General features: G+C 49.6%; 1 protein-coding gene across 10 annotated transcripts in view; it reads left to right on the forward strand.

Moving 5' to 3' along the window:
• Positions 1-1608: 1608 nt before the first annotated feature.
• DCTN1 (dynactin subunit 1) overlaps positions 1609-20099 on the forward strand; it is a 30320-nt gene continuing 11829 nt past the window's right edge. For 3 of the 10 annotated variants that reach the window (XM_035001262.1, XM_035001263.1, XM_035001268.1), the window contains exons 1-5: positions 12508-12835; positions 14519-14764; positions 15031-15109; positions 15310-15344; positions 19880-19900. In XM_035001262.1, coding sequence (XP_034857153.1) covers positions 12803-12835; positions 14519-14764; positions 15031-15109; positions 15310-15344; positions 19880-19900 — 414 coding nt within the window. In that variant the 5' untranslated portion in view covers positions 12508-12802. Of the gene's footprint in view, positions 1686-8340; positions 8427-11005; positions 11082-12507; positions 12836-14518; positions 14765-15030; positions 15110-15309; positions 15345-17971; positions 18497-19879; positions 19901-20099 lie in introns of those variants that run through there. The other 7 variants (XM_035001265.1, XM_035001267.1, XM_035001264.1 and 4 more) reach the window with 6 other exon arrangements.

Raw genomic sequence — 20099 nt, forward strand, 5'->3', positions numbered from 1 at the left:
CATAAATTATGTATATCCAGGCAATAGAGTACTATGCAGTGAAAAAAATAAGAGGGGCACCTGGATGACTCAGTTGGTTAAGCATCCAACTCCTGATTTCAGCTCAGGTCATGATCTCAGGGTCATGGGATTGAGCCCCACATCAGGATTCACACTGGGCATGGGGCCTGCTTGAGATTCTCTCTCTCCCTTTGCCTCCTCCACCTGCCCCACTCCCTCATCCTGTGCTTGCTTTCTCTCTCTAAAAACAAACAAACAAACAAAAAACCCTAATAAAGAAGCTGTCTATTTACTGATTTAGACAGATATCCAAGATATATTAAGTAAAGAAACCAAGATGCAAGTGTATATAGCATGCTACCTTTTGCGTAAGAAATGGGAGGAGTAAGGCTCTATATTCATATTTGCTTGCATTTGCTTAGAATACTGAGAGGATAAACAAGAAACTAAAAACAAAGGTAATGGGCCGAAGGAAGGAGTGGATGGTAACAGTTTGAAGGGAGGTTTTTCAGTGTATACTTTTTATATCGTTTTGATTTTTGACTTATGCAAATACATTATCCATTCAATATATCAGAAATATTTAGAATATGAAATGGGGGAGAAAACGGGGCCATGGTGGAGACGTTGTCCAATTCATCCTTTCTACCATTTATACCTCCACCCCCACCTCCACCTCACCATCAATTTTATGGACTTTTCAGGTTGTTTTCAATCTTAGATTAACTGAGATAAATATAACATTACAATAGTTATTATTCAGGTTCTTTAAACGGATTTATTTAATTTTCCTAACAACCTAGTAATATAGATAATATCATTAACATTCCCATCTTACAAATGAGGAGACAGCGACATGGAAGGATTAAGGAACCCACCCAAAATCTCTGTAAATTGCAGTTAGAATTCAAACCCCTCATCTGTCAAATCCTGGCTCTCCCAACATCCTTGTACAAGTATCTTTGAACACTTGCCCTATTATTTCATTTCTTTGATTACACTATTAGAAGTGGGTACATTGGGTCAAGGAGTTTGTCCTTTTAATGTTTTTTTTTTTCTTTTTAAATTAAAAAAGACCAAAATGCCATTACGTGCATTTGCGTTATTTGCATTCCCATCGTAAGGGCATGAGAATGCCTGTATCCCCATACGGATAACGCCGAGTAGCCGCAAAATTTAAGTTTTTCCTCAAGCTTCCTGACGAGATATGGTTATCACTAATGTTTTAATTAGCAGTTTAGCACTCAAAAGCTTAGAGACCCCTGGAGGTCCATTTGCCCAGAGCAAGGAGCCCTCCAGTTCCTGAGCGCTGTCTCCCCTCGGCCGACAGAGGGCGCAGGCCTAGAGGCGCCTCTCTCCTGTGGTCCTAATTGGCTGCCCAGACACAGTGCGCACGCGCACATTTCGCTCCAGGTGTCCAGTTTGGTGCCTGACCGCGGTCTCCTCGGCTGCGCTCAGCGCGCAGTTTCTAACCAGAGCTGGTCTTTGGGAAGAGTAGCGTGTTCCCTGGAGCCGGAGCGCCGCTGGGCCTCTGGGATGAGAGGGTGTGGGGCGGACCTCAAGGGGCCGGGCGGCGCGTCGGGCAGCCCACGCGGGCGGGGAGGGCGGGGCGCGACCGGCAAGGAGTTGGGCGTCGGTCGCCTGTGGTGGGGCCGGATCCGGGCGCGGAGCCCCTGACAGGACAGGTACGGAGGCGGCCACCCTGCCAACCGTCTCCTCCGCCGCCCCCCGCGTGTTCGCTAGGTTCCCGGCGGTGGACCGGGGGGTGGGGGGGCCGGAGCTGGGCTGGGGCGCGGCGTGGAGCCGGGTGTGCGGAGCGGGGACGGTAAGGGTGGGCCGCGGCGGGGTGGGCGCCTGCTGCGTCGGGGCCTGTCCGACCCACCTGCGCTCTTCGGCCTGGCCGTGTTCTCCCGGGCTCGGAGTGGCTGCGCCTCCGAATTCCTCCACAGCGGCGAGGGTCTCCCTCCTTTCCTGGGAGCGTCTGAACCCCTTCCGAGCCACAGGTTTCTATGGGCACATGGTTGAGAAGTTTGTGTCAAACGAAAAACAAAAAACCCAAAACCCATAGAGGACTCAAGCGTGGGGGCTTGGATGTGGGTCTGTTGTGAGTGTGTCTCCCACTCCTGGGGTCCGCTTTTACTGGCAGGATGACCCTTGAGTAGTCATCTTGCACATTGCGCTTGTCTTTAAGGCAGAACCACAGGTAGATCACACAGATAAGGAACCCCACTGTTTTTAAAGAGGCAGTGATTTAGAAGCTGCCCCTCATGTATTGCAGTGATGAGAACAGCAAGCCCATGCTGACCACTTGCTAATCCAGTACGCTTAAGGTACCGAGAGTCCGAGAGCTATGAGGTCGAGACTGACACTTTACCTGGTGTACAGCCAGAGCCTGAGCTACGGGGATGTTAAAGCAGAGTGCCATAACTTTTTTTTCCTTTTTCCTTAAGGCATTTCGTGCTCAAATACGTTTAGAAACTTCATGGTTAAACTTTTCTACAGAATATTTCAGACCCTTCACTATGCTAAAGATAGTTACCATGAATCTCACACTGCAAGTATTGTATGGAGACTTTCCCAGATTTGAATGGGAAATGCTGTTTTTCTTGAGTGCTGGCTCTGTTTAACATCTGAGATAGTTTGGGAAATGCAATTCCAGAATGAGAAAATCAAGGTTTGGAAGGGACAGTGTAGGCCAATGCTTTTCAGACTTTAATGGCGCATACACCTGCCGGTCTTGTTAAAAAACAGATTGCTCTTGGGTCGACATTTCTTACAAGTTTCCACGTGCTGCTGCTCTTCAGATCACACTTTGAAGAGCAAGGGTGTAAATCACTGGGTTGAGATTCAGAGACCATATTCTTCCTGCTCTCGGATACAAACTTTGCTGCCTTGAGTGGGCCACTTCACCTGTCTCGACCTGTAAAATAGGAGGCTGGACTAGAAGAGCACTGAGGTTCCTTTCAGATCTAAAATGCTGTGATTCAAGTTCAGTTACCCTTGTGAGAGTTGAAGTCCATCTAAAATATCCTTCCCAAATAGCCAGTTTGGGCTTGAACATTTCTAATAATGAGGAGTTTACTACATTTCATCTTGAGATAGCTTAGTAAGGAAGTTTTTCAGTTTGCTGAAATACGTCTCTGCAACTTCCATCCTGTCGGTCCTAGGTTCTCTTTTACAGTTGAACAGAAAAAAAAGTACAGTCCCCCTTCAAAAAGGTGACTTAAAGTATTAGAGGATAACTGTTCCCACCAAGTTTCCTCCACTGAGTTATCCTTAATTCTTCCATGACATTGTTTCAAATGCCTCTCTTAAATTTAGTCTTTCTGCGTGGAGTGTAGTGGGGCTTTGGCTGGCCTTTGAAGGATGGTTGGGGCTTGCAAGACTAGGGAAAGCATCCTAAACAGCTGACTCAGTGGTGCAGAGATGACAGTGCATATGTGAGAACCAGGACTGTTGGATTAAAGTAAGAAATGGTATGTCAGTGAAAGATTTGAGGTGGGTGGGCATATGGGCGAAATAGTATTTAAGAGCGTGTCATTGTCTTACTGTGGGATATAATGTGGTTGGAAATGGAGAGGGAGGCAAGGAGCCAGATACGCTTCACGTATCAGTAATAGAGGACTTAGGTTGATGATAATAAGAATGCCTTATATTTATGTATAAGATTTTACAGATTACAGAACCTTCCACAGGTATGATCTCATTTAATAATTCTGTGAGGTAGGCAGAGCAGCTGTTACCCTGTTTCGTAGATGAGGCACCAAAGAGGGAAAATAGTTTGCCTCAATTCTCAAAGCTTTAAATGGCCAACCAAAGAGATGACAGTGGTAATGGAGGAGAAAAGAGGGATGCGGGAGGCAATACTAAGAATTGGTGAGTTGGGCCTGACTGACGTGAGGATACAAAGGAGAAGAACTTGTTAGGGAGGATTCAGAAGACGCAAGGGAATCGTGATACCGTTGAGAACTTCCACTCTAGGTTCTTCTCTACCATCTCTGTCATTGCTAGTGGCTGCCTGGAGTTATGGGTTGGGAGGGATTGTAGTAGAGGATTCCCAGGGTGCTTGGACTGTGTATAGCTACTGGTGGTACTGTGAGGACTTGGGTGGTCCGCCCCATACCAAGCGAAATGAGAACTGAATCCTCAGTGTCTCCTGAGGAGGTAAGTGCTGAGCAATTGACTGATTCAAATCTGTCTTAGGGCCCTTGCCATCCTGGAGACTCTGGAATTGGCTTTCTATCAATTTTCTTTCTTTCTTTTTTAAGATAGATGATTGATTGATTGATTTAACAGAGAGAGAGAGCACAAGTAGGTGGAGCGGCAGGCGGAGGGAGAGGGAGAAGCAGGCTTTCCACCGAGCAGGGAGCCCGATGCGGGGCTCGATCCCAGGACCCTGGGATCATGACCTGAGCCGAAGGCAGCCGCTCAACCGACTGAACCACCCAGGCGCCCTTCATTTCCTTTTCAAGTTCAGGCTAGTACCAGTAGATCTTGGCTGATGGACAAATTGAGTGTCCCCACACTCCTACATATCCCCTGAGGGCTTCACTTAAGCAAAGAGTGGACCTTTGTCACCCCCAAAGCCTCACTCAAGCTGTTTTCCCAGATGTGCATTTGCCCTAGAGCCTAGAGATCTCTCTGTGGTCCTCTCACCATGGAAACATATGAGATTGAGAACTCGTGTCATTACCAAATTCTGTAGGACGTGGGGCTGTCCCTCCATTTTTAGTTTCTTAGGCTCCTGTCTGGAGAGGAAAGAGCTACATCTGCTGGGGTTCGTGGGTACATGACTGTTAATTTCCTCTACAGGGTGGGGTCTTTAAGGGTGGAGCTACTCTGGGAAACTTGTCAGAGCCAGCTTGTATCTCAAGAGGCTGGTGTTGGTACAGGCTTGTATTTAACATTGAATGTCTTCTGTGTTCGGTGCTTAGGATACTGAAATGAATAAAAACTCTCTTCTCTGGAGGAGTTCATGATGGGATAAGGGAGACAATATTTTAATAAAAATGTGATGTTGTAATAGAGATATGTCCAAAGTGCTGTGTGAGGGCACAGGAGGGAATGACTAGCTCTGCATGGAGACATTGGGAATCTTCAGGAAAGAGGTGATAATTGAGCTGAGCCTTGATGATGAGGAAAGAGAATGGCCTTGCGATTTTTGCAACATTTATAGAGGCAGAGGGGCGAAGGTAAGTAGGTCCATGTAGCTGGAATATAAGAACTTTGGGATCAGAGGAGAGGTGATTGATGAGACTAGATATTCATAATGAGGCCAGGTTTCGACCTGAAGTGCTGTGCTAGGAAGATTCAGTTTTGCGGGCAGAGGTGATGTGATTGTATTTTGGGAAGCTAACTGTGGAAGTAGACTAAAGGGAGAATTTAGATCAGGGACATCAGGAGACTCTTGTAATATAACATAAGCATGGTATAACACTGAACTAAGGATTAGGTTAGTGGGGGTGGAAAGGAGATGAATCTGAGTGAGACCGTAGAGAGTCAACCTGATATAATGATTAACTGGTTGTTGAGAACAAGAGAGGGAGTTGTTAAGGATGACTCCGTTTTCTGTTTTGGGTGGGTGGTGGTGCCAGTAGTAAAGAGGAAATACAGAAGAGGAACATTTTTTGAGGGGGAAGATACCAAGTGTGTTTTGAGTTATGTTGAACTTGGGGGGCGTCTGTGGCACTTAGCAGACAGGTGGAAGCGTGGGTCTAAGGTTCAGAAGAGAGTCTATGCCTGGGGCATAGGTGTGAGTGGGGGCTGATGCCGTGGGAATGGATGAGCCCAGCTATGCTTATAGGAGGCTGAAGATGACAGAGGAGGCAAGAAGGGTTGGTGTGCAAGGTAGGAGAGAATGTTGCCCAGGAAGCTAGGAGAGGAAGAAGTTCCAGGAAGAGGATCCGCAGCTTCAGTTGCTACAGGGAAGTCAAGTAGGATGAGCTTGGAAAATGCACCTTGAGACTGGACAGTTAGGAGATTGTGGTCACTGGGGCGCTTTCACTTTTTTAGTGTGAGCAGCTTCTGAGAAGTGGTAGGGACAGGAGCAAGGTTGAGCCAGATTGAGGAGTGGATGGGAAAGGAGGAGAGGGAGGGTGTACTCACTTTGAGTAGCCTAGCAGGGAAAGAAGGGAGATGGTGGCATCTTGCTGAGGAGAGACTAGAGACTAGAGACGGTTTCTCCTAGAAGTCTTGAGCATAGGTTTACCTAATAATGTGTAAGAGTGAGTAGAGAGGGTGCAGTTGAAGGCACAAGAGAAAAGATGATTGCTAAATCAGGTCCTCAGAGGAGGGTGGAGGGGTTGGCCCTGAAAAGAAAGGGACATCATTTTCTTTGAAAGAGGAATGACAGAAGAAAGGAAAGAATGTAGGAAGAAAGAGGCAGCGATGGTGGCAGATATGTCTAAATTTGCAAAGGAATTTTTCTCTAGTAGGTTCAGTTTTCTTTCTTAGCAACTTTATCTGCTGAGGGGAGGTGTGGTGTGGGCTCAGATAGGAACAGGGACTTAAAGTAGTAAGGGAAGCCTGAAATAACTGTCCAGAGAAAAGCGACAGAGATCCGACCTGAGATTCTCTCCAACAGTGTTGAGTACCCTCGGAACTTAAACCTCACACTGTAGGCCCCTCCTTCCTCTTTCTCATAATAATAATGGCTGATGTTTATTGAGTGCTTCATACCAGGACTCTTCTGAGTGCTTTTCAGGCCTTCTCACAACAACTCTGTTAGAAAGGTATTGTTACGGTCTCTATTTTACACAAGAGGAAATGGAGGCATGGAGGATTACTTAGGCTTAGTAGTGCTTGTGTTTGATGAGTCTCTTACCTCTGCAGAAATGGCACTCCTCCCCCTGAGGCATCAGAGGAGGCAGAAATTGAATCCCAGTTCCCACTTTCTGGACCTCGAGGGGCTGGAGTCTCGGGCTGCTAAGGAGCAGGTCTTATCTGGCCAGTGTGGGCATGCTAGTGGCAAGGGTGGGCAGGGTGGTGGGGTCAGTGTGGCTGCTGGTCTTTTACAACTACGTAGGGAACTCTGAAGTCCTTGAATGAGACTAGCATCCTGACGGGAAAGACAAGTGATTGATAGTGCTTTGTCGGTATTGCAGGCTGAGACTGTGTCACCTGAGACAGTGAATACTTAAAAGGGAATTGTCCCCATCCAACCAGAAAAAGAGAATTTTTTTTCTGCCAGATATGGGAGTAGGCAGACTTATAACCTTACATAATAGCATAGATCATTAACACTCACCTTTTATGTTTTTCCCTTTAATGTGATTGAATGAAGGGGGAGAATGGTGGGATAGCATGGATGGAAGAGAAACAGGCTTACCTTTTGCTGCTGCAGCTACTGGAGCATCATATCCGTGTCCTTCCTCTTGTGGTTGCTATGGATACGCCTTTGCGTGGTGACTTGAGGAGATTGATTTCCATTATGATCAAACGATGACGTGGATTTAAAAAGAGAAAGGACAGAATGCTCTGCTTTTGGGGAGTGGCCGGTGAGCTGCCCAAAAGGCAGAGCCCAAGCACAGCCAAGGTGGCTGTGGCTTTGTTGGCTGCCTTGGCTTTTGCTGAAGTTGTGAAATGGTGCATCTCTCTCTTTAGAGCGCAGGCTCCGGGTTCTCTGTCTGCAGGGTCCTAGTGCCAGAGAATTGCTGGTTGCTTCCCGGGGAGGAACCAGCAGGAACTTCAAACAGGCTGTCAAGTAGGACTCCTGCTAGCATGGGGAAGGTTGCAGTTCTTGAGTATGGGGCTGGGGGCTACTCACGTACCCGCTGCCTTCCTGCAAAAGTTCCTTTATTGAGGATAAGTGAGTCATAGTGTGTAGACTTCCTTCCTGGCTCTTGGAGGTCTGGGCCTTTGGAGGTGGGCCTGGCAGTCACTGGGTATTCTTGGGGGAAGGGGATAGTTTGGGAGGAGGTGGAGTTGCATTCAGATTGAGAGTGGGCTGCAGACATTTTTGGGGATAGCAAGGAGCTGGAAAGGTAAAGAAAGTCCATTTAGGATTTAGGCCCTGTCGGTATGAGATCTATAAGGCAGATACTGGAGTAGGACATTGGGGCAATGGGGTGTGTACGTGTCTTCTTTCTGGGTTCCTGTGTATATCTGAAATCCAGCCTTCCATGCTTCTAGTCCCACAGCCTCTGTTCCCCACTCAGTGAGCAAATAGCTCTTTTTTCCTGATTCCTGAGGGACTTACATCCACACTTATCCCTTCCTTACCAGTGCTTTCAGAGATGTACAATTTTGTCCTAGTCTGAAGAAAACTGAATCTTGCTAGTTACTATTGTGTTTCTTTTTATCTTTGTAACCAGACTACTCTATACCCAGTACCTGATACAGTTCAGTTCAAGAGTGTGCACCCTGCTATGAGACTGTCTGGGACTCAAACCAGGTCCTCTATGAGAGGGACAAGTGGAATCAGACAGGTGGGTTAGCTCAGGATCAAGGTTAGGTGAGATGAGACAAGAGGAGGTCAAGGGCTCAAAGGATGCTGGGGTGCTAGTAAAAGCAAGGTAGGAATAGTGCAGGCTCGGTGCCAAAGAGGCTCCTTCTTCTTACTTGTTCCTTAATTCTTAACAATCTACTCGCTTTCCTGTCATTTTCTGAAATAATCTCCAAGACCATTGGTTACCTATTTACCAGACAGAGATTGAGATTTTTTCCCTCCTCTCTTCCCGTTTTCCTAGATATTTCAACAGTATTTAATATATGTGGGGAGGAAAATGAATTAAATCCACAGCGTATTGGTCTCATCTCTGGCTGAGGGAACATGTAACTCAGAATTGTCCCATGTGACATGGGATGGGGCCCCATGGTGCTATGGAAGGATCACCTGTTTGTACAGCTAGTCAAATGTGCCCCCTGCCATTTCTGGCCATGAGACTTAGGAGAATTATTTGACTTCTGAGACTCACTTCCATCACCTGTAGGGTAGAGATAATGCATCACAGGTGCATTTTGGAAGGAGAGAGTGAAATATGTGTGTTAGTGTACACAGTCAGATTTGCTCCAGGGAAGGCCCTAAGAACAGACTTATCTTCTCTCTCCTAACATGTTCAGTTTGCCTTCCCATTTCCTCCCAATTCTTTTAATGTTTTTGATCATCATTCTTCCACTACTCATGCTTGAAAGCTCCTGAGTTCATTCATTCATTTTTTTGTTCATGCATTCTTTCATCCATCCACTTATTTATGCAACATTTAAGTTCCTACTGTGTGTAAATCATCATTGATGTATCTTCTCAATAATGATGAAGATGGCATCTACATTTTGTTGAGCATATATTCTGTGCCAGGCACTGTGTTAAATGCTTTCTTCAGTCTTATTTAATCCTCACAACATCCCTGTAAGGTAGGTATTATTTCCCCCTTTTTTCAGATGAGGTAGCTGGGCTCAGAAAGTTAAATATCTTGACCAGAATCATACAGGTGAGGAAATAAGGAGAACCAAAGCTGTATCTAGGTCTGTATGTCTCTGGAGCCCGTGCAGGCACTCTGCCTCTTTTCCCACGTGTGATCTGTCCTAGGGCCTTCTCAGCGCATTTTTGTACATTCTCTGAATTAGCTCCTATCCTCCCCTCCTTCTTCTTCTCTCCTTCCCTCTCTCCTTCCCTCCCTTCCCTGGTTCAGACCCTCCTCACGCCTTGCTCAGCGTGCAGCAGTCTCCCTGCTGTTTTCCTGTCTTTACTGAGTTGCTCCTGCCTCCACTCCAGCCTGCTCTGCCACCCATTTGATCCTCCCAAAATAGTTTTCGTTATGCCAGTCTCTTGCTCAGGAAGAGACCTGCTTGTTGCAATCATGTAGATGGACTTATCTATCTCTACCTGAATGTTAAACTCCCTGACTATCCATACTCACCTTCTAGTACATCTCAATACTGATGTGTTTATTTTCTCAATAAATATTTGACTCCATGAACTAAGGGTGATGGGATCACAAAGAGGGAAGTTGTGGGCTGTGCTTTAAAAGGCTTATAGTTCGATAGAAGAACTTGTCTAGAATTCTTTACTAAAGCCAACCTAGTCGTCTTTAATATTCCCTAGTCAGGCAAAATTATACTGTCTCTACTCAGTGTGTTCATAACTTACAGTATTTGTTGGCCTTTTTACATATCCAGAAAACAGCCCATAATTCAAGATATAGGTACCCCTTTTCTTTTTCTTTTTTCAACCCCTTTTTATTTCACCTTTCTTTTGTCTGTAATTCCTTATAACATTTGTTGTCTAGATACTTTATTTTTAGACTTATATATCATTTGTTATCATGTCAGCTAATTTTTTGCACTTCTATAGCTTCTGTATATTTTGCAAAGCACTTTCAAATGCATTACCTTATTGGGGCCTAGTAACATTAACATAGAGATGGCAGATGATATTCCCATTTTATAGGAGAAGAAACAGCCTCCAGGAATTTTGGTGACCATATAAACCTGTGTGGCTGGTGAGTTGTGAGGTTGTTCTTAGATATGAGTTCTCCTGAATCTCGAGGCAGTGTGGTCTAGGGGAGGAGCATGACCTAGGAAGAAGCCTAGAGAGGTGTGTGGTCAACACTGAGGCTAGTGGAAAATGCAGAGGGTCCCGGGTCAGGCTCTGGTTCCAGTTTGGCTCCACTCCTCACCTTCTGTGTAACTTCTGGGAAGTTACTCAGCTCTCTAAGCCTCAGTTTCCTTGTCAACACTGTCCCCTGCCTCCCTCTCTCTGGGGTTATTGTGATGTCCAAATATGAGGATAACAGCATCGATACTAGCTGACTTTTGTTGAGTACTTACTAAATACCAGGCAATGTCCTCAATGTTGTACATGGATTATCTTGGCTAATCCTCACAACAGCTCTCTGAGATATGTCCTTTGTTCCCAAATGACAGATAAGGAAATCGAAGCACAGAGATGTTAAGTAACTGGACAAAGTTTATGTAGTTCACCAGTGAGGCCAGGAATTGAACATAAGCAGTCTGAGTCTAGAAACAGTACTCTTAACCGTGGTACTATAAAATTGTGTTTTTCAAGGTGCTCTGTAGACTGTAAAGTGCTCTGAACATGCGAAGTCCAGGCTGCAAGGAGCTGCATGGTCCTGCCTACCTGGGTAAATGTGAATAGGGAAGGGAGGGGGCAAACATGGAGATTTTTGCAGGGGACGAGAGAAATGGTTCCCTAGGGGGTCTGGCCAGGATTGAAGATGTGGAGAGGTGTTTTGGGGCCATATATTTGGCTGTTGGCTGTCATTCTCCTGTTGGGCTATCTGGCCTGCCTTAGAGGGTGGAGTGGAGGAAGATTCTGTTTGGTTAGTGAAGTGCAGCACAGACAAGACAGGTATCACTAGATCACCCCGCATGTAGTGGAGCTATATGGGTCAGACCCCAGGCCAACCTTGTTGAGTGCTCAGGGGCAGGGAGCCTGATGTGTTGGCTCCTAGCCCACATTAGATGGTTAAATGAATGCAGTGGCATCATGACATAGCCCTCTGGAGACCTCTCACTAGAATGCTTAATCTTAAATCAAATATTTGTAATTATAAAAGTAATAGGTGGTTTTTTTTTTTTTTAAGATTTTATTTATTTATTTGACACAGAGAGAGAGACCCAGCGAGAGAGGGAACACAAGCAGGGGAAGTGGGAGAGGGAGAAGCAGGCCTCCCGCCGATCAGGGAGCCTGATGTGGGACTCTATCCCAGGACCCTGGGATCAAGACCTGAGCCGAAGGCAGACGCTTAACGACTGAGCCTCCCAGGCACCCCAGTAATAGGTGGTTATTAAAGAAATTTGGTGAAATATAGAAAAGAAACCATCTCATTTTTTCTATTAAGGAGATGGCTAGGAAGCAAGGCCAAGAGTGGAGTGTAAGGGGCAGGTGGTTGAGGTGGACTGGGCTATGCGCTACAAGGGGCATGTGGAGCTCTCTGCTCTTATTCATCCAGTTGAACCTGATAGTCTTGGGGTTTGAGCCTGGCCCTTTATAACAGCCAGAAGGGAGGAAGGGTCTGGCAACCTTTGCCAGTGTGGGGGGAATGTAGGTACTTGAGTTGCTTTGCTCTATGAAGTTATCTCCATTACTGCCCTTCCTTTGCTGTGTAGTGTGCCGGGTCTGGCTGCTTTGGCCCAGTGTGAAATTGAAATCCAGACTAATTCTATGGGTTTGGGTCCAGAGTCTAGAGTTTAGAAAAAGGAGGGAGAAAGAAGAGCCCCAGAAAGGGGGGTAAGAGACCCTTATTTTGGCTGCGTGGAGGCCCGTAGGTAGCTGATCTTTTTTGAAGTGTCACTTGATGCTTGTGGTCCTGCTGAGGCACATTGTGGGAGGGGGGAGTGTTGGGGTTGGCAGCAGTGATGCTGAGGGGTGCAGACTAGGAGGACCAGTCAGGCCCATGCTCCCAGCCCTAAACAGTAACATTTTACTCTAGAGGTGACTACTGAGGGTCTGTGGTGTGGGCAGAGGCCCTGAGTCCCTGCCTTGCTTGTCTGGCCCAGGTGAAGCAGGGGGGCACTAGGACCCAGAGGCTAACACGGTTCCTGACAAGTCTAGAGCAGCACTAGCGCAGAGTGAGACTCATCAGCTGGCAAGCAGGATTCGGTGTTTCTGGGTTCAGCAATCATCAGGCAGCAGAGAGGACTTGCTCCTCAGCCCCCATCTCTGCCCCCATCCCTACCCCGGTAGGCCACCGAGTGAGGTCCATGGACTGGGGAGGGCCGCGCCTGACGGCTTCTGTGTCTGTCCATGAGGGCCTGGAGCCCTGACCCTTCTGCCTAGGTTTCTGCCTTTTCTCTCTGTCTTTGGCCCGCTGGGGGAGGGGGTAGAGGCCGGGTGAGCAACATGGCCCAGAGCAAGAGGCATATGTACAGCCGGGTAAGTGGTCCTTATCTGGGATGGCCCTGGGAGGGCTGCTGGAGAAGGCCTGGGTGCCTGTGGACACTGCTGTGGGGGGCTGGGGAGACAGGCTGGAGCTAGGCTGGGGCCACTCACAGCAAGGACTGATGGTGTTAGGCTGGACAGGCCTCTCCTCCCAGAGTTGAACCCTCGGTGGGGACTGGCAAGGCCTGACCTTTGACTCTAATTGGACCTCTGACTAGAGGTTCCTGAGGGGATCAGACTATATTGGGGACTCTTAATGGGGTTGGTGGGTTGGAATGGCCTTACAGTGACGCCTTTCTTTAGAGCTGCTCTGTTGTTTGCCACTTGCTTTCTTTCTCTCCTGGTTGAGACTGAATCTGTATCCACTATTGTGTCCACCTGGTTCTGAGAGGCTTATTAGGGTTGGGAGGTTGAGGGAGTCTCTTGAGTTTGGGGATAGCCCTGATGTCACTGTCAATTCTTTTTATTGTCAGATCCATGAGAGCGATTTGGGGTCCTGGAGCCCCTGGGGGCTATATCCTTATCTTCCCCGATGAGCTCTTTAGGGAAGGGATTCGGGGAGTGACAGGCTCTGGCAGGGCCCCCTTCTGAAGCCAAGTGGGAGCATCAGAGGGAGCTCTGTGGAATCTTTAGAACCAGGGAGTCACTTTCTCATGCCTCATTCATCTGTTTGCTGCAAGGCCCTTGGTTCATGGAGCTGCTATTGCTAAAAATGGCTTAGGTGTGATTTTCTTCTAAACCATGGCCCTCTTTGGAAACCTAATTTCATGTTGTGTCCTGTCATCACGGGTATGTCAGAAGCTGAGAACTTCCGAAGGACAAGGTTTAGTCTATTCCTTTGCCGTGTCCATCCATGGGGTGATAAGCCATTCCTTTGGACCACTGGGCAGAGTCTAGGGGACAGTATAGGTCAGATCTGAGGGTACCTGATTTACCTGGCCTTTGTTTTTCTTTTTATAGCAACATAGTGTGGGGGAAGGATCTCCAGAGCTTGGGGTAGAGTTAATAGGACAGGGCTCAGGCCAGGAGGAAGGGAACTAAATGGTTGCATGGGCTGCGGTGAGGCATCTAGAAATGTCATGGTGGGTGTGTGGATGGGGTGGGCCGAGTCAGGTCCAGAAGGAGTGATGGTGACTTGAGGGCTGGAAGGACGCACAATTGTGTACCTTTGAAAGGGAGAGGCCTAAGAGAGCTGTTTGACCACAGGGAAGACAGACAGCACTGGGGAGTGGAATAGGATTCTGTGGGGTCACCCACGAGTCATCTGTCTTCTCAGCTTGGGCACCTGAGTCAGGGCACTGGGTTTCGGAGAGCCCGGTCTCAATTGAGTTACTCGCTTGAGCTTCATTCCCCTCCTTGGGGGCAGTGCTCCTGAGAAAAAAGCCATGTAGTGACATTCACAGGTCTGTCAGTGAATTCTGATTTGTTACGAAATTTAAATGTAAACTCTTAAAAATTGTGGCAGATTCCAGAGGAGTTCGGAGAAGTCTTAGAACATCACTGGTATTTTTCAAAAGGGAATTTGGGGTCCATTTCACCCTGAAAATGGGGTTCAGGGAAGTGACTTCTTGTCCTTATTTAGACTGGGATCCTGACTGGGGCCTTTCTGGTGCATTAGGATGACCCCGTTGACCTGAGGCCCTTACCTGCGTATGTTTGCACGTGTCTTTCTTTCAGACGCCCAGCAGCAGCAGAATGAGCGCAGAGGCAAGCGCCCGGCCTCTGCGAGTGGGCTCCCGTGTGGAGGTGATTGGAAAAGGCCACCGAGGCACCGTGGCCTATGTTGGAGCCACACTCTTTGCCACTGGCAAATGGGTCGGCGTGATCCTGGATGAGGCAAAGGGCAAGAATGATGGAACTGTCCAAGGCAGGAAGTACTTCACTTGTGATGAAGGGCATGGCATCTTTGTGCGTCAGTCCCAGGTACCTCTACCCTTTTCTGAGTGGATGCATGTGCACATGCTGTGTTGCTTGTGCAGCTTTTGTGTGGGGCTTCCTTTTCCTGGGCATGAGTGTACGTCTCTGGTTGAGAGAGTGGGAGGTAGCGGGGGAGGGAAGATTGGCGATCCATCCTTATGTCCATCCTTATGGAAGCTGCCCTGTACCCTGGGCTTGCTTGGGGCCTAGGGAGGGGCCCAGATCACAACCATCCTTGATCTGGCTATATTGAGTCTGTTCTCTGGCCTCAGATCCAGGTATTTGAAGATGGAGCAGATACTACTTCCCCAGAGACACCTGATTCTTCTGCCTCAAAGGTCCTCAAAAGAGGTAACAGCCACCCAGTTAAGTTGCCTTCCCACATCCAAAAGTCCCCAGGACTTCTCCCCAGAATACAGGGCCACAGTGGTTCATGAGATTTTTCCATCACCTCCATATTCCCTTGTTACATCTCTTCTACCCCACCACGATGGTCTCTGCCCCCACCCTTCTATACAAACACACACTTTGTTTCTGCTTGCTTTCTACAGAGGGAACGGACTCAACTGCAAAGACCAGCAAACTGGTGAGTGGTTGGGGGTGGGAGTGGAGAGTAAGAGAGAGAAAGAGGGGAAGGAGACAGAGGAGGGAGACCATTCCTAGGCAGGTAGAAATAGTAGGTGAGTAAACGGAGTTAAGCCTTCCAGTCTCCAACCTCCCTGAGAAGGAAGCTTTCTGGGTATGAGTTGCTGCTTTAGGGGTAGAGTAAAGGTGGTAGCAGGGAAGAACTGTTAGGGCCCAGAAGTTTAGGGTCAAATGGAGCCAAGGCTAGGGGTGATAGGAAAGACAGGTCTGACCCTAGTAGTGTTGTTGCCAGCTTCCTACCTTTTGGTACCCAAGACTGCCAGGATCTTAAAGATCAGAGGTTAGGGGTAAGGTGAGAGCTAGAAGAAGAAGGAGCTCTCCTGTTCACAAGTGAATGGTAAAGAGCCAGGCCTACTGCTGCCTGTTTTAGGCTGTATGCAGAGGGCCCGTCGTTCTAATTCTCCTCCACTGTGCTGCGCAGGGTGTGTGAGGTGGGGATTCAGACCCCCGCCCCCCCCAGCTTCTCTGTGTCAGGGTGTGGACATGCTGGAAGCTGATCCTTGAGGGACCCCTCTTCTCACTTACCCAGGAGTTGGCAGTGACTTGACTCTCCCCTTTACCTGTGTGTACTTGAGTTGGTCTTAATACCTCTACCCAGGATGTCTGGTCAGCTAGCGCACTGTGATGTCTGTTCTCTAACCCTGCCCTTTCCTACTCCTCATGCAGCGGGGACTGAAGCCTAAGAAGGTGGTGTGTTTACTATTTGTACCTGGGTGGGGGAGGGCCATGAGCCCCCTCCCCAGCTGTCCTGCATGTCCTTGGGCTGCTGCATGCATGTTTGTGTGACCTTGGGCCTGGGATGGCCAGAGGAAATGGCGGCTTTGGCTTTCAGGGTTCCTTTGAGGGATGCAAGGATGTCAGGCTCAGTGTCCAGGCTCAGGTGGCACTCATTAGAGATGACTCCTGCACCTACTTGTCCCCCCTCCCCACTGCCTTAGGACTTCTAGTCAGAGACTCCAAACATTCGACTGTAAATGTAAAGCAGCAGCATGGAGTAGGGCATTTACTGGGTTACACTGGGTTTTCAGTCTGAGTTTGGGGGCAGTGGGAGGAAACCCTGGGAGGCTGGGAGGGGAGAAAGTACCAGATGAGATGATTGGGCAAGGAGGCAGGAGGCCAGGGAGCAGAGCACAGGAAGAACAGTCCTGAGTTGGAAAGCTGGAGAGTCTGTGTGTTTCTGGGCAGGTGCTAGCCATGGATGCCCACCCTTGCTCTGCTCCATCGGTCTTTTCCTGCCTCTTCCTGCCTCTGGTGCTGTGCTGAGGCCCACCTCCCACCCCTTGTAGCCTTCCATCAGCCATCATTGTGTGGGGCTCAACTGTACCACCCCCAGACACTTTTTAAACTCTTAAGTCACAGCCGTGACCACTTCCTCACACCAGCCTGTGCCTTGGGCTTGTGCCCAAGCCATCTCTGACCTGCATGTGCCCGTCTGACCTGTATGTCCTGTGCCGTATGTATGGTTCTGTGATTTCCTTGTGGCCAGCTGTCTCAGGCCCTTCGGACCTGCATGGAGAGCTACTGGATTGGGGCAGTGGGTGGGGAGAGGAAAACATCTTTTCGACTCCTGGTTGTCCAAGGTCCCCACTCTTGCCATGGAAGAGACCACATTTTGGTTTTGCTTTGAGGTCCTGGCTCCAGTGGGAGTGGGGATGTAAGAAGGAAAATAATGCCTAAAGGATGCTGAACCCATTACAAGGTTATAGAAACTTGGCTTCTTCCCTGGATTATTGTCTTCTCGTTGGGGCTCCCAGTCTTGCCTCAGGCCCTGGAGTAGAGAAGAGCATGGACCTGCAGTTCGATACCCATGGAGGAGTTCTCGCCACGGGGGGACCTGACCCTGGGCAGGGCCTGAGCTATGTCCGAAAGCGGGGGTTTGGGCCGCTACCTGGGGAGATGTGGCAAAGCCCAGCCTAAGCTGCCTGTGCTGGGTTACAGGGCCTTCTTTGCTCCTGTGCACAGCGCCAGATAGTCCCGTCCACAGCCAGGTCTTCCTTTCCAGTGGCTCTCTCACAGCAGACCACTTAGCCCAGGGCCCTGCTCTCACCCCCGGGGGAAACAGGGAGCCAGTACCAGAACAAAAAAAAAAAAAGAGGAACTTTGAAGGGGAGGCAGAGGGAACCCAGATGTCTCTGCAAGGTGCCCAGTCCCTTCTGGAAGGTCTTTAGAGACAGGCTTTAGCCTGCCTGCAACCAGGGGAGGTTTGGGGGAGGAGCCAAATACTGTCACTGGAGCTGCTCCTGAATGTTCCCTGGGGTTTCTTAGTGTCATTTTGTGCCCCTCAGAGCAGGTGCTGTCACAGCAGGGGTATTCTGGGTGCGTGTGCCTCATGAGAGACCAACCTTAAGGGCGTTGTCCGTGTGTGTAACAGACGAGTGGAGTTGATGGGGCTGTGGGCAGAGGGGAGTGTATGAGAGGCTGGTGGAGCAGTGAGGCTCCTGGCCCTGCCCAGTCATGCCTTGGCCCCAGAGAGTACCATTTCTGGGATGGCCCCTAGCCCAGTTTCTTGGAGCAGACTCTTGGGGGGGGGGGGGGGGTGGGGCAGGGAAGGGGAGGGAGGAGTCAGAATCTGTTCTATGGAGGAAGAAGCAGGGCGGGTTCTGCGCAGGACTTTGTCCAGTCATGTGGAGGAGGAGGAGCCAGCAGAGCCCGGCCGTTGCTAGGAGACCGAGGAGCCGTGGCTCCACCCCCACGGATCGGAGGAGGGTGGGTGCATGACGTCAGGTGGAGCTGGTGCTGCGGCCACTGAGGCTGCCATCAGCCTTAGCTGGTGAACTGGGCCGGGCGCCTCTCCGGTGCCTGCCGGAGCCTGGCCGTCCCACTGCGCACCTGCGGGCAGCTTCTGCGTCTGAGCCACAGCCGTTTGCGGGCTGGGAGGCCGGCCTGCCGGGAAGCTGAGGCTGCATTGCTGGGATTTGATGCACTAATCTCCTGTCTCCGCCGCCTTTCCCTCTGTTCGGTCTCTTTCCCTCCCTCCCTTCGTCTGTCCTTCCTCTGTGTGTTTGTCCATCCTCCTCTGTCCCTCCTTTTCTTTCCTCTCCTGGCTTTCTTTGGTTTTCTGCAATGATGAGACAGGCACCGACAGCCCGAAAGGTACTCTTGCTTGCTCTGGTCCTGCTGCCGGGTTGCCAGGGCGATGGTGGCAGCAGGCTGCTGGGGTGGGGGTGGGGGCTGATTGACTTCCTCTGTCTACCTGGTTGGGGGAGGAGGGTGGGGATGAAGGGGGGGGGCAGGGAGAGGTGTGTGTCACTGCCATGCCCCACACCCTGGGCATTTGCTCCCTGCTTTGGGCTCTGATTGTGTGTTCTGGGCCTTGTACCCAGTGGCCTCACAGCCTTGGGCTTCAGGCAGCTTTTGCTGCAAACTGGCTCTGGGAGTTTCCTGTGAGAGGATGTGGGGAAGCAGGTCCCGGTGTCTTCATGCCCCTAGCAGGCCTGCCTCACCCTTAGCCTTTGCTAGGAACCCTTTTGGTTGTACTCCCAGCATCCCTTCTCCACCAGGGTTTGTATTAAAAGGCTTTTCCAGGGTGGGATGGGGACCCTAGAATAGTTTTTGACCCACAGCTATGGAGGCTCAGCTCAGGGTAGGAGGGGTGGGGTTTGGTCTCCTTGGACTCAGTGTCTCCTAGAGGTAGGGTCCAAGCCAAATCTGTTTTTGCTGTTTTGCTGTAAGATACTGGGTAGCAGGAACACAATTTGGAACTTGGGATTAATCATCTATTTTGGTTTAGGTCACTAGTTTCTCTGTGCTGCTGCCCACCCCATGTCCTTTCTTGCAGCTGGGTGGGGTTACTTTGCTGAGCTCTGGGCTTCTGGTTAATGCAGTATTCATGGTCCTGACACCTGAGCCCTCTGCCCTAGGGATGGGGACTGCTGCAGGATCTGGTCCTGGGGGAGGGGGTGGGGTAGGGAGGAGGGCAGCACTGTTTTGCCTAGGGGCCTGAGCCCCCCTGCTGGGGTCATATCACTCACTTCTGGGCTTCTAGCGTCACTCTGGTCACGTGGTATTTCTAGGGGGTCTTCTGTGGAGTCTGGCACTTGAAGGAAGGGGCTGACCTGGGAAAGTCCTTGGGAGTGGTGGGTGGGCGGGGCTTCTGGCTCTGGGCTGGAGTGCCAGAAGGACTGTCTCTAGGGACCTCCACCAGCTGCTGCCTTTGGTCCCCTGTGGCTCAGCCTAGGAGATGGGGATTTCTGGGATTTTCAGGGTGTTTGAAGGGGTGAGGTCTGCAAGGGTTGGGCATAAGTAGGGCAGAGGACCAATGAGGAATAGGATTCTGAGGTCCCGGAGTAGAAACAAGGTGATTCACTGGAGGGAAAAGGGGATGGGGTGGGAATGGGAGTGGGGAGGCAGCTAACTGTAATGCCATTCCTGGTACTTCTTCTGCTCTCATTGCTGTCCCTTCTGCTGTCTGTCTTTCTGCCATTATCCTTTCTTTCCTGACTCCTCCTCCTCCTCTGGCTCCTGTTGCCTGTCCAGACCACAACTCGGCGGCCCAAGGTGAGAAAAAAAAGGCCTCTGTACAAACCACTGCTGAGTGCAGACTCACATTTCAGGCATGTGCATGTGTGTGGGCCTGTGTTTGAGCAAGTTAAAGGTGGTCGCAGTGCATCCTGGGTCCTCTTTTTCAGAGGAGTGAGGGGACTGAGGGTGGTGACAGGCCTCTCTTGGGAAAATGACTCTGGCTCTTAGGAGGTTG

The sequence above is a fragment of the Mirounga leonina genome, unplaced genomic scaffold (genome assembly GCF_011800145.1).
Source record: "Mirounga leonina isolate KUSES-001 unplaced genomic scaffold, KU_Mleo_1.0 Mir_125, whole genome shotgun sequence".
NCBI lineage: Eukaryota > Metazoa > Chordata > Mammalia > Carnivora > Phocidae > Mirounga > Mirounga leonina.